The sequence below is a fragment of the Kogia breviceps genome, chromosome 20, assembly GCF_026419965.1.
Source record: "Kogia breviceps isolate mKogBre1 chromosome 20, mKogBre1 haplotype 1, whole genome shotgun sequence".
NCBI classification, from domain to species: Eukaryota; Metazoa; Chordata; class Mammalia; order Artiodactyla; family Physeteridae; genus Kogia; species Kogia breviceps.
This window is the reverse complement of record NC_081329.1, coordinates 5,844,520-5,858,155: the sequence shown is the minus strand read 5'-3', so window position 1 is coordinate 5,858,155 and position 13,636 is coordinate 5,844,520. Positions and strand designations below refer to the sequence as shown.

At 45.7% G+C, this 13,636-nt stretch overlaps 1 protein-coding gene across 1 annotated transcript; it reads left to right on the top strand.

Moving 5' to 3' along the window:
• Positions 1 to 7,713: 7,713 nt before the first annotated feature.
• Positions 7,714 to 8,577, top strand: LOC131747558 (beta-defensin 103A-like). The gene is made up of 2 exons (XM_059049491.2): positions 7,714 to 7,771; positions 8,435 to 8,577. Exons 1-2 carry the CDS (start codon positions 7,714 to 7,716, stop codon positions 8,575 to 8,577), a joined length of 201 nt encoding a protein of 66 aa, XP_058905474.1.
• Positions 8,578 to 13,636: the final 5,059 nt, after the last annotated feature.

The following is a 13,636-nucleotide window of genomic DNA, read 5'->3' as shown; positions in this document are numbered from 1 at the left end:
GAGAGTTGGCTCCTGTATCCTCCATTCCCATGAGTTAAAAATACTTGGTGGAGCTTCCCTGGTGGCGCAGGGGTTGAGAATCCGCCTGCCGATGCCGGGGACACGGGTTCATGCCCCGGTCTGGGAGGATCCCAAATGCCGAGGAGCAACTGGGCCCGTGAGCCACAGCTACTGAGCCTGCGGGTCTGGAGCCTGTGCTCCGCAACGAGAGAGGCTGCGACAGTGAGAGGCCCGCGCACCGCGATGAAGAGTGGCCCCCGCTCGCCGCAACTAGAGAGAGCCCTCGCGCAGAAACGATGACCCAACGCAACCAAAAATAAATTAACAAAAAAACAAAAAACCAAAAACTTGGTGAGATAAAGAATTAATTTTTAGAGCCCTGCATATGTCTTTTACATCTTTGCTTAATGTGTGTACTCTAAACCATCGGGGTATCTTCTTCCTCAAAAAAAGATATCATCAGGTGTCTAAGCTACAGGAAGAAATATAGGGAATAGCCAAAACAATTTTTAAGCTGTATTAATTCAGGAGACATCTCTCCCCCTGGCAGGAGTCAACCTGGGTGTGTCCAGAAATGAAGAATCTGCCCTTTAAGCTCCAGCCTGAGTATAATATGAATGTTCATTCAGCGAACCCAAGGTCTTTTCTGCAGTGAACTTTTCCCTTCTCTTCCAGCAGACACAAAGTAGGCACTGCCCAAGGGTTCACCACTGAAGACAACACAAGCTTCTTCCTCCTCCCTCCTGAGAGGTTCTGTTCCCCGTGCAGTGGCTCTCTTTTTTTTTTCCTGTTCTTCTTGTAATATTTTTGGGCAACGTCAAGTAAGCATGGTCCTCACTTGAAACAAAGTCAGGGAAGGTAATTTGAGAGGATTTGGACTTGTGAGCCAAGTAGCACCTGAGAGGAGTGCTGTATGCAGAGTTGGTGCAGAATATGGACACAGAATCACTTTGCCAGTTTATTCACCCTTTACCAAAGCTAAGAAGTACCTCTGTGTCTGCTGGACCCATGAGGAAAATCCTGAGGGACAGTCCGTCATCAAGGCAATGGTGAGGCGTCGGTGGGTCTGGCTGGCTTAGAGTGGTCCCCGTTCAGAGGAGTGGGAAATGGCTGTATGAAGGTAAGACATGGTAGGTGCGGAGAACCTTGAAAAGAAACCTTAGGGATGTAGCCAAAGAGGATCTTAAGCATCACCTCTTCAAATGAATTTATTTTTCATGCAAAGAAATGAGGACTAGACATGGCAATGTACGGTGATTTTAGTGTTTGGACAATACAGAGTCTAGTGACTCTCCGTGAGACGCCACTGAGAAGATATGCCCCTGGTCTTCCTCAACGGTCTTTGAATCTTAATTCAAAGCTCCTGGGTGGAGAAAACAGGCACACTGCCTCCACCGAGAGCTCTTCCCTCTGGACTATGTCTAGTTGCGCTGAGAACCACCTTGCTGCTGAGGTGTGGAGGAATAGGCCAGAGTGGCTGAGATCCAACGAAGGTCCCTGGCATCAGTGGCCTATCTCACAGTGGCCACACTCCCGGAGTCATTGATAGACACCACTTGGGGGTAGATTATGAAAATGGTCTTTAAAACACAAAGATTTTCGGAAGAGTTACCACCAGGGCCATTGGCCTAATTGTAAGCACGGCTTTCTCAGCCCTTCTCCTCGGTCTTTATTGAAGGAGATGTCGGAGAGGTCAGCATTTTATTTATTTATTTTATTTTATTTTTAACATTTATTTATTTATGGCTGCATTGGGTCTTTGTTGCTGCAAGCGGGCTTTCTCTAGTTGCGGTGAGTGGGGGCTACTCTTCCTTGAGGAGCACGGGCTCTAGGTGCATGGGCTTCAGTAGTTGTGGCACGTGGGCTTCAGTAGCTGTGGCACGTGGGCTTCAGTAGTTGTGGCATGTGGGCTTTAGTAGTCGTGGCTCACGGGCTCTAGAGCACAGACTCGGTAGTTGTGGCACACGGGATTTGTTGCTCCGCGGCATGTGGGATCGTCCCAGACCAGGGCTCAAACCCATGTCCCCTGCATTGGCAGGCGGATTCTTAACCGTTGCACCACCAGGGAAATCCAAGTTCAGCATTTTAGATCATTTAAATCTTAGATCTACAGCTCGTTGCTTTGTGACCACCAAGAGGGGTGGGAGGGAGATGCAAGAGGGAGGAGATATGGGGATATATGTTTATGTATAGCTGATTCACTTTGTTATACAGCAGAAACTAACACACCATTGTAAAGCAACTGTACTCCAATAAAGATGTTAAAAAAAACCTTAGGTCTAATTTTTCATGAATTCTTGCCACCACCACCCCCCACTACCAAATCAATGCAGACTTGTCCCACGCTGGTCCACCTGGCTAGACTAGACAGTTCACTGTTCCCTAACTTGCCCTGTGTCCCCACCATGTGCCTGGCTCCTGGGGTGAACAGTTGTGTCTCTGACTCTGCTCCACCTGATCAACCAGATATGAGTCCATGACTCACGGTGAGCCAGGCATCCCTCACGCCCATACTTGTCTGTTCTCTGCACTTCCTCCTTTCACCTTTCTATCGATATTTCCTCTATGTTTTTGTACAGTGGATGGAGCAAAATGTCAAATAAAATGTTCGCAATTCAAGAGTATTTTCGGGAAGCTAAAGGGTCAGCAATGTTTGCTCATGCCCGGGAGATGCAAAAATGCCAAGGATACCAGCTGCCTGAAGATGATATCAAGAATTAGTCCACACGCAGGGGGTTTGGTGGAGACAACTCAGCCACCTCGTGCGAAATACAGCCTTGGCCTTCCTGGCCCACGTCCCCATGTTGAAATGTAGCTTTCTGACTTGGGTTTGAAGGGAAGACCGTATCTTTTAAAGCAGGAGTAATGGCTCAGATGCCCACAGGAAATATGCAAGTGTATTAATGTATGAAGCAGGGGAATAAGACTCAGCGGTAAGCTAATTTTTAAACCTCCATGGAGACAAAACAAAATACCTCCGTAGATGGCCCCAAACGGAAAGCCTTCAGTTTGCCACCCTTCCAGAAAAAAAGGCCGTCGGTTACATAGTGAAGGAAAGGTTATGGCTCTCCTGTTTTCTTGCTTACATTACTCTGGAGAAAAATAATTAAGCTAAGATCACAGTGGTAACTTGGAATTCTAGAAGCTGCCTCGCCTACAATGGGAAGCACACAACTGTGAGAACATGTAAACAAAGGGCCACAATTAGTTGGTAGCAACCAACAACTCTATACCATCGTCTCGAAGCTCCCACTTGACGCTAAATCTTAAGATGCTGATAAAGTAGACAGGAGGGCAGTGTGTGGCAAAGTATCCTTCTGGCTGGTGGCAGCGTAGTATTGGCGCCAGAAGGGGAAGAATGAACCGAACTTTAATATTGTTATGATTTACAGCATATGGACTTGAAAGATGGTCAAAATCCAACAAGGGAAACTGAAGTAAATATAAGACTCTCAAGTGGGAGGCGTTTAATACGGACAACCGGTTATGGAGGTGGCAGGAAAGCTGAGAAATCAAACCTATGGTGAGTCAGCTCAGCATCTGCAACAGCAGAAAGGCACTGCTATCCCTGGGGCTAGAGGAACAAAGACAGGAAGGAGGTAACCTTCCCAAAGCCTGGGATCTGGACTGCTCAGCAGAAGCCGGGGTCGCGGTGGACCTGCCTGTGGAAGCCAGGCCCATGGATGAAGTAGCTTTCTGGTCGAAATTGAAAGCACAGAGGAGATGCCTTCTGAAGTTCAGGAAGATAAGTATCCCGACTTCTCACCAATTCCTGCCTTCTCGTCTTCTACCAGTGCATCCCTCTGGCAAATCTACATGGTGCCTGGAGGGCAGGGGCGGCTGGGAAATGTACACAGTTCCCTACAGCTCAGGGCACTGCCATGTACTAGCTGGCTGGCCTAGGGAAAGTCACTCAACCTCTCTGAGCCTCAGTTTCCTCATCTGTAAAATGGGATAATGCGTATCCTTGCCTATATAACTTAAATAACGGCGGTCATGACAAGATGAAAATAGTTGCAAAGGAGAGCGGCTGAGTCACACTTAGACTGTGTGAAGATAAAGAAGAGTGGAAATCCTGCAAGGGAACCCATGTCACAACCTTTGCGCTACCTTGTTATTGGTAACCAGACCTCGTTGGCTATTCTTCCCCAGACCACACGGGTGATCCACGGTAATTTGCAGTTTACAAGTCAATTTTATATCATTAACTCACACAGGGCTTTCACCGTGGACTAAACAGGACATTGATGACTCTCTGTGCTTTACTGCTGAGGTACAGATGCTCAAAGAGCTTAAGGAATTTATTCAGGTAAACCCAAATAATAAATGAGAGAGCTGAGAGTTAAATGGGAACGTCTCACTCCAACCTGGAGCTCTGCCCTCCACATAGTACTACCCCGGACCAAAAACTTTGATCTACCAAATCTCTGCTCCATATTTTAAAACCAGAGTTTAAAAAATAAATAAAGGGGCTTCCCTGGTGGCGCAGTGGTTGAGGGTCCGCCTGCCGATGCAGGGGACGCGGGTTCGTGCCCCGGTCCGGGAGGATCCCATGTGCCGCGGAGCGGCTGGGCCCGTGAGCCGTGGCCGCTGAGCCTGTGCGTCCGGAGCCTGTGCTCCGCGACAGGAGAGGCCACGGCGGTGAGAGGCCCGTGTACCGCAAAATAAATAAATAAAGTTTCAGAGGAGATGAGAGGAAAGTCTGACATGAGTGAAAATAGTTGAATTACTCAAGTGCCTCCTCTCTCCACCTAATCAACACAGAACAATGCTGACTCCGCAGGGAGAAGCCCCAGCACATCCAGTCCGCAGGGTCTGCGTCGCCAAGCCGTGTGAGTCAAGGCCTTCTCGGCCTGGGGAGTGCCCCCTGCTCTTGTCAATGTCAGACTCATCGGCGCACGTGAATTATTCAATGGTAAACGTGTAACTGCTATTGCTTGAGAGGCCAAAAGTATTGGTGACATAAAAAAAGCTCTAATAAGTGAAAAAGAAGGCAAATCAGAGTTACCAGTGGCTGCCCAGGGCAGAGAAGTGAAGAGCAGTCTCACTCTCCTATTGTTTGAATTTCTACCACAAATAAGCGTAACTTTTATAAACATCTTAAAACACAGAAATGTTCCTCCAACTTCATTTTGCGGGTGGGGTGAGTACCACTGCCACGGCCCGCTCCGCAGCCCCCAGCTTCCAAATTAGCTGACGAGAAAAAGTGGCTTTCACTGCCAAAGCACCTCTTATGAAATGGTGGTGTTGCCTTCAAAGCCCTCCCTGCTTTGAAGGGACAGGTTAGACCCTGGGTTCACCGTTGAGCTCTGCTCTCCAAGTGGAAACGTCAGTCCGCACCGGTAACCAGAGCTCCGAGGACTCCAGCCCCCGCGCCTGGGCGCAGAGCTGGTCCTAATTCTCTGTGACACCCCTGCAGCTATCTCTTTTACCCCCCGTGAGGCCGAGTGAGAATCTTTACCCAGTCAGCACCTGCCCGCCTGGAATTAAATCTCCTTCCCGGGTTAAACAGGTCTGCATTGGGGAATCAAATTAGCGCAGCCACTGTGGAAAACGGTATGGAGGTTTCTCAAAAAAACTAAAAATAGAACTACCATATGACCCAGCAATTCCATTCCTGGGTATATATTTTTTAAAAAAACTAAAACCACTAATTTGAGAAGATATATACACACCGATGTTCATAGCAGCATTATTTACAACTGCCAAGACATGGAAGCAAGCTAAGTGTCCATCAACAGATGAATGGATAAAGAAGATGTGGTACATGTATATAATGGAATACTACTCAGCCATAAAAAGAACAAAATAATGCCACTTGCAGCAACATGGAGGCACTGGGAGGATATTATGCTAAGTGCAATAAGTCAGACAGGGAAAGACAAATACTGTACAATATTGCTTACTTGTGGAATCTAAAATATACAACAAACTAGTAAACATCACAGAAAAGCAGACTCACAGATATAAAGAACAAACTAGTAGTTAACTGGTCGGGGGAGGGAAGGGGGGAGGGGCCATATAGGGAGAGGGGAGTAGGAGGTACAAACTATTAGGTATAAAATAAGCTACGAGGATATAGTGTACAATATGGGGAATATAGCCAATATTTTATATTAACTACATTATAATACAGAGAATATAGCCAGTATTTTATATTTTTAAAAGTGTGACTCACTATATTGTATACCTGTAACATATAATATTGTACATCAACTAATTAACTAATTGAAATAAAAATGTCTACTTTGTCTCAAATCCTGACCTGATGAGGGAAGTTCCATTTTAAAAACATGAAGTGTCTACAACTCCAAATTCTTCTTAAGTCTGCTATCCAAACTTGCCTTTCAGCATGAATTACCTTTCTTCTACATTTCTACAGCCTTGTGCTTGAACCCTTATTATGGCCCTTATTAAAATCCATTCTCTATGGTTTATCTGACTGTATGCCCGTCTACATGGGAGTTCCCCGAGAGAAAGCGCCAGAACTGGCCCCTCTTTGTATTTTACCCCTTCTATCCTCTCACCTACCCCAAGCACATGGTACTTTATCTATAGTAGGAGCTCAGAGTTTGCTTACAGAATCTGACAGGTACAACAGGATTCTGAACCCACAGTCCTAGATCTAAGACACCCCAGAACGCTGGTGGGTCCATTACAATTGCTTTCACACAGAGCAACAGCCAACCGACACCATATGATGATTTCAGCTTCCAAGGAAATAATCTATCGAGTATAACCCACTGATTGGATTTCTTAACAGTTAAGCCTAATAATAATTTTTTTAAAAGCACTTGGCCCCCTAAATATTGAATCTATATCCAGTGGAAATCACCTGACCCCTGGACTTCCCTGAATGCTCATGACACAGGAGTAAGCAGAGGTCGTAAGTGTATCTTCCGAAGCCCCTCATTTGTGTAGGGGGTGTCACCAGTGAGGAGGAGATGTCAGTCCATCAAATGTATCACCCCAACATCCGCTTTCTCTGATAAAGGAAAATGAGACACCTTCTTGACGCATGCTTTGGTAGTTTTCCGACAGCGATGAAGTATAAGCTGTGTTTCACCCAAGGGGGAACACCCCGTCACAGGCCAAGGGGCATAAGGGCAGGGTCTCTGGAATGTAGCCCACTTTCCCTCCCTTCCCACACTGCTTAAAAGCTGATCCTGTTTCAGAGCAATTTCAGGCATATCCGTGCAGGCTCAGGGCGTGGCCTAGCCCCAGTTTACGCCTAGATTCTGAATATACCAGTCTTGGACTGGACTGATGTGCCTCGCAGTGGCCCCCGGGCTCTCCCAGGGCTTTAGGAAGAGGCAAAAGCTTCGAAGGGCCACACTGGGGACAGGTGAGCTCCCAGCTACACGCCCTAGGACCCCATGCCGGGGCAGCTCTTTCCCACCTGTGCGGACAGCCAGATGGGAGCCAGGCCGCACGAGCGCCCAGAGCTTAGAGGCTTCGGGAGAGCCCTGTGCTGACATCAAGCTCCGCGTCCCCATGGGGTTTGTGATTTATCTCCTGCGAGGAATGGGCGTGGTCTGCTTTGTAAGATACGTTGGCATATGAAGCATCAGGAAATACGTCATATTGTCATAGCTGTAATATTACAGGAATTGCAGCTTTCGAATGCTTCTCCCTGTGGCTGTGGACCTGGAGCCTTTATAAAGCGAGCCAGTGCAGCCTCCGGTCCAGTCGCAGCTGCGAAGCCGGCCAGCCATGAGGGTCTACTACCTTCTCTTGGCATTGCTCTTCTTGTTCTTGCTGCCTGTCTCAGGTAAGGCGGGCTGGGAAATGAGAGGGCGGAAAGGATTGAGAATGTATAATTCAGAGTCAGCCCTCTCCATTCTTCTGGGAATTTTAGACCAAATAGATTTATTGTCTGGGAACTAGACATAACCGATTTTTTTCTTTCTGACAAAGACCATTAAGAACCTTAAAGTAAGTGTCTCGATCTCTTCTGATTCACTCTTAAGAGAAAAACCAGATCACAAAAGCCACCCCTTCCCGGGAAGGCTGTTATACCTGTTAATGAGACAGGAAGAAAGTGATGTAAAACTTTAATACCAAGAGGAAAAATTGACAATCTGAGAACAGAGGCACAGACTTCCCTTTTATTAGCTTAGTGGTTGGTGGTAGAGTCTTTTGGCCTCTAGAGAGTCCCGGGGGACCACCGTGGCGCCGGCTTCCCAGGTGTCAGTTCACGAGGGGGGCTGTCCGTGGTCATGACACTTTCTCAGCACCTCGGCGGTTTATGGCTGAGCTGAACCCATGGACACGTCGTTAGCTGCTTAGTCCCACCTTCTACTTTACTCCTGATGGTATAGAAAAAGGAAAAAGAAATAAAGCAAAGGCCACAGATCAGTTATTTGAGGAATTCCAAAAGCCTAGGTCTTGCACTTCCTAAAACCTTCCCGTGCTTTCTGTTTCTTCATTGCAGGCACTGGAGGAATCATAAATATAATACAAAGGTATTATTGCAAAATAAGAGGCGGCCGGTGTGCTCTGTTTGGCTGCCTTTCATGGGAGATACCCTCAGGCCGTTGTTCCAACAGTGGTCGAAAATGCTGCCGAAAAAAATGAAAAATCCAGAAGTACGATGAAAATGCTGCCAAGTGTGAAAATGCTCCCTCGAAGTCTACAGAAGCCAAATCAAATTAAAGATTTTTCACAAAAAAATTAGAAGGTGGATTATTTTTTTTCTTTTAATTCTGCTTATTGTGCTAGTTGTTACCAGACAGGCAACTTAGAAAGTGTTGGTGACTTTAATTCAAATAAAGTATAATCTCTAGAGCAATCCACAAGAGGATCTAAACCGATGTTCCAGGGGTTATCAGATTTTATTCCTCTTTTGCAAATGTTGCAACCCAGTGACACAGGACTCCTTGTTCTTCCTGAACTATTTTCTTCACTTTCTTGTCACCCATTATGAGCTTTCCAGGTCATCTATATGCCATAGCCTCTCCCCATCAAATCTATGTCTAATTTTCTGAGGATGGCCATTCTGACTGGTGTGAGATGATATCTCATTGTGCTTTTGATTTGCATTTTTCTAATGATTAGTGATGTTGAACATCCTTTCATGTGTTTGTTGGCAATCTGTATATCTCCTCTGGAGAAAAGTCTATCTAGGTCTTCTCTCCATTTTTGGACTGGCTTGTTTGTTTTTTTGATATTGAGTTGCATGAGCTGCTTGTATATTTTGGAGATTAATCCTTTGGCAGTTGCTTCATTTGCAAATATTTTCTCCCATTCTGAGGGTTGTCTTTTCATCTTGCTTATGATTTCCTTTGCTGTGCAAAAGCTTTTAAGTTTCATTAGGTCCCATGTGTTTATTTTTGTTTTTATTTCCATTTCTCTAGGAGGTGGGTCAAAAAGGATCTTGCTGTGATTGATGTCATAGAGTGTTCTGCTTATGTTTTCCTCTAAGAGTTTTATAGTGTCTGGCCTTACATTTAGGTCTTTAATCCATTTTGAGTTTATTTTTGTGTATGGTGTTAGTGAGTCTTCTAATTTCATTCTTTTACATGTAACTGTCCAGTTTTCCCAGCACCACTTATTGAAGAGTCTGTCTTTTCTCCATTATATATTCTTGCCTCCTTTATCAAAGATAAGAGAGTGTGGAGAAAAAGGCACCCTCTTGCACTGCTGGTGGGAATGTAAATTGATACAGCCACTATGGAGAACAGTATGGAGGTCCCTTAAAAAACTACAAATAGAACTACCATACGACCCAGCAATCCCACTACTGGGCATACACCCTGAGAAAACCATCATTCAAAAAGAGTCATGGACCACAATGCTCACTGCAGCACTATTTACAATAGCCAGGACATGGAAGCAACCTAAGTGTCCATCGACAGATGAATGGATAAAGAAGATGTGGCAAATATATACAATGGAGTATTACTCAGCCATAAAAAGAAACGAAATTGAGTTATTTGTAGTGAGGTGGATGGACCTAGAGTGTGTCATACAGAGTGAAGTAAGTCAGAAAGAGAAAAACAAATACCGTATGCTAACACATATATATGGAATCAAAAAAAAAAAAAGGTTCTGAAGAACCTAGGGGCAGGACAGGAATAAAGATGCAGACATAGAGAATGGACTTGAGGACACAGGGAAAGGGAAGGGTAAGCTGGGACAAACTGAGAGAGCGGCAGGGACATACACACACTACCAAATGTAAAACCGATAGCTAGTGGGAAGCAGCCGCATAGCACAGGGAGATCAGCTCGGTGCTTTGTGACCACCTAGAGGGGTGGGATAGGGAGGGTGGGAGGGAGGGAGACGCAAGAGGGAGGAGATATGGGGATATATGTATATGTATAACTGATTCACCTTGTTATAAAGCAAAAACTAACACACCATTGTAAAGCAATTATACTCCAATAAAGATGCTAGAAAAAAAAAAAAGGGACAGGTTTGTTTTTAAGGCTCCAGAGTAACGAGAGAGAGGAAGGCGTTCCCCAGGAGGTGGAGTGTGTGCAGGTCTCGGTCCGACCACTAGAGGGCGACGGCATGCCCCATCCTGCGCCCGGACCCTCAGCCAGCGCAGCTTGTTTGCTCCTGGAAATGGTCCTTCTAGGCACCCCCGCCAGGGATTCCAGGTTTCTACCACCACAACCTTTTTAAAGAGAAAGCAATTTCAGAGAAAACAGAGAAATCCAAATCCCAGGAAGAAAGCTAAGTTGGCCAAAATGTGCCCACGGAGCTGGCAACCCCTCTCCATCTGCCTAGCCATCAGAACCCGGGTTCTGTCCATTACCTCCCCTCCCGATGACCACATCCTTCAGAGCAGTGCTTCCCAAACCCTCCCTGGCGACAACTTTTATTTTTAGTGTATGCCGACGGTCAGTTTTTAAAAGACATACAAATAATTAGTCCTATTTTTATTGTTAGATTCAATAAACATAAAATTGCGTTCCAATCAGTATAATCAGAACAAACATCACGCAGAAAAAAAAGGAAAATGATCTCTGCACGCACTGTCCGTTGCAAGTGTGCCTACAGGCACTGAGCACAGACAGTCACTGCTCTGTTTGTGTGTTCTGTCCTTCCTTAATTGAGATTCAACAAAAATTACGTGTGAAATACTGATTACCCATAGTGAAGGCCTATGAACATTTTGAAAGAACACTGTCTCCCTCCAGGGTTAAAGTCTGCTTTTTGCTTGTTAGTGTATCCAAAGCAGGGTGAGGACTGTGCTACCTGCCGGGGATACTAAGTAAACTATTTTGGTGCTTTGCTTCGAGAGCACTTACAAGGCAAAACAGTCTCACCAGGATATCCACAGAAATGAAAGAAGAAAAGTTAAAAACAAACTCTTCGACAAACTCAGAATCTTCTTTTTTAGCTTTTATGCAAAATGAAGAAAGTAACTCTATATTTTTAGATTTCGTCTTCATCCCTTCCTCAGTTCCATCAAGCAGTGGTTTCATGGAAATTATCCTTCCATGAAAGAAACAGACTCTGGATCTGCATTTCCTACGCACGGATCTTATTTGAAGGAATTTAAAATTCGAACACTCTACCTACGACAGAAGCTGTTCAGTGATCACTTTTTGCTGCTGTGCAGTTAATTTAGGAAACAGGCTGTCAGGGTCTGCAGAACTCTGTCTTCCAAGTGTTTAACTTCCCTTTTTGCCCTTTGTTCTCATGACTTTATTGCCTGAAAGTATGAAGATCATTAAGAACATGGCCTGTACCAGGAACAAGCAGTTCTGGCTGGTCAATGGCAGTTTTAGAATACTGTGACTAAACTTGTTTTTTAACTTGCAGAAAAGTGAAGTGTTTTGTTGGTTAAACATTTTTGACAGAACTTTTCCTGTGGTTCTCATGCAATGACAGTTGTTTATGATCTTTGAGATTCTCACATTGTAAAACTAACCATCTCAAATTTACCTCCTTAGTCTTGACATAGCTGCATCTCTAGTGAAATAATGTACATTTTCCTGAAAGGAGAGGGGATTCCACTTCCTTTCAGAGAGGGGGAACGAACAGGTCCTTTTGCCACTTCAGACGGGACAGCGTCACATCCCAGGGAATGGAAGGGAGACTGTGACTCAGGCCCATTGAGAAAAAAAAAGAATCATTAATTTAAGGTAAGAAAAATGACATTATTAACTCTGGAAAGTGACGTCAGGTTGACTTGCTTCTCTGATCGGACTGATATGAGAACCATACACATAAACAAACACACACGATTCCAGAGCACGAGGCAGATTTCTTCACTAAATAACCTTCCTTGGAAGTTTCTAGGCTCTGTCTTTTTTCCTCCTTTAACAAGAACATTTAAAACTATATCATCATTTTGCTTTTGCACCAGCCTGCATAAAATCCATAAGACGGGTTTTTTGGGTTTGCTTTCTGTTTGGGTTTTTTGTTTGTTTGGCTAAGCAAAGTTTTTTCAATCACTGAGTTTATTTGACCTTGACGTGACCTTTAAGCCATCCGCAAGTCTGAAGTCTGCTGGAAAGCCCTTCATATGTTGAAGGTGAAGAAGGTGGCAGAGCTACTTCTGAAACCGTGTCCCTGCTCCCTGAGACACCTACGCTCTATGACCAACTCTCAGGCGCGCCATGGGAGTTTAGAAAACACTATTCAACGTCTACCAGAGGGCTTCACTGGTGGCTCAGTGGTTAAGAATCCGCCTGCCAATGCAGGGGACACAGGTTCGAGCCCTGGTCCGAGAAGATCCCACATGTCACAGAGCAACAAAGCCATGCGCCACAACTACTGAGTCTGTGCTCTAGAGCCCATGAGCCACAACTACGGAGCCCGTGCACCACAACTACTGAAGCCCACATGCCACAACTACTGAGCCCTCGTGCCACAACTACTGAGCCCTCGTGCCATAACTACTGAAGCCCGTGCACCTAGAGCCCATGCTCTGCAACAAGAGAAGCCATCGCAATGAGAAGCCCGCGCACCACAACGAAGAGTAGCCCCCGCTTGCCGCAACTAGAGAAAGCCTGTGCGCAGCAACGAAGACCCAGCACAGCCAAAATAAATAAATAAAATTAATTAATTAAAAAAGAAAAAAAACAAAGTCTACCAGAAATCTTCACATAGTAACAGTCTTGACAATTTTATTTCTCCCTCTCATGAAATCGTATGTATGTGTGGTATATGTCTGGGTGGCATGCACACGTGTGCACATACATGCATGCGTGTAGCTGTGCGCACACAGGAGCAGGTTTGGGAAGCAGCAGCGAGACGACTCTCGCTCCCAAGCCCGCACAGAGCTTGCGCCCTCGTCCTGTCCAGACCTCGGCTCACAGGCTCCCTCCTCAGAGACACTTGCCCTGACCCGCCCTCTGAACTAGCTCCGTCATCCTTTCTGCTGCCTCGATTTTCTCACACGCTGATTCTCTCCTACACACACACACACACACACACACACACACACACACACACACACACACAGACACACACACACAGACACACACACACACACAGACACACACACACACACACACACACACACACACACACACACACAGGTGCGCACCCTTTGTGTCTGCTGTCCATCTCTCCCTCTAGGTTAATCTCATCCACTACAGTAAATGTTCTGGTATCAAGGGGCCCTGGCTGTCCTCCAATTGTCTGAGTCGGATCAGAGACAGAGCCACCACTTGTC

Coding starts and splice junctions, on each gene's coding strand:
- LOC131747558 (XM_059049491.2), top strand. CDS start 7,714: ATGAGGGTCTACTACCTTCTCTTGGCATTGCTCTTCTTGTTCTTGCTG. Junction 7,772..8,434: donor GTTCTTGCTGCCTGTCTCAG/GTAAGGCGGGCT, acceptor TCTTCATTGCAG/GCACTGGAGGAATCATAAAT.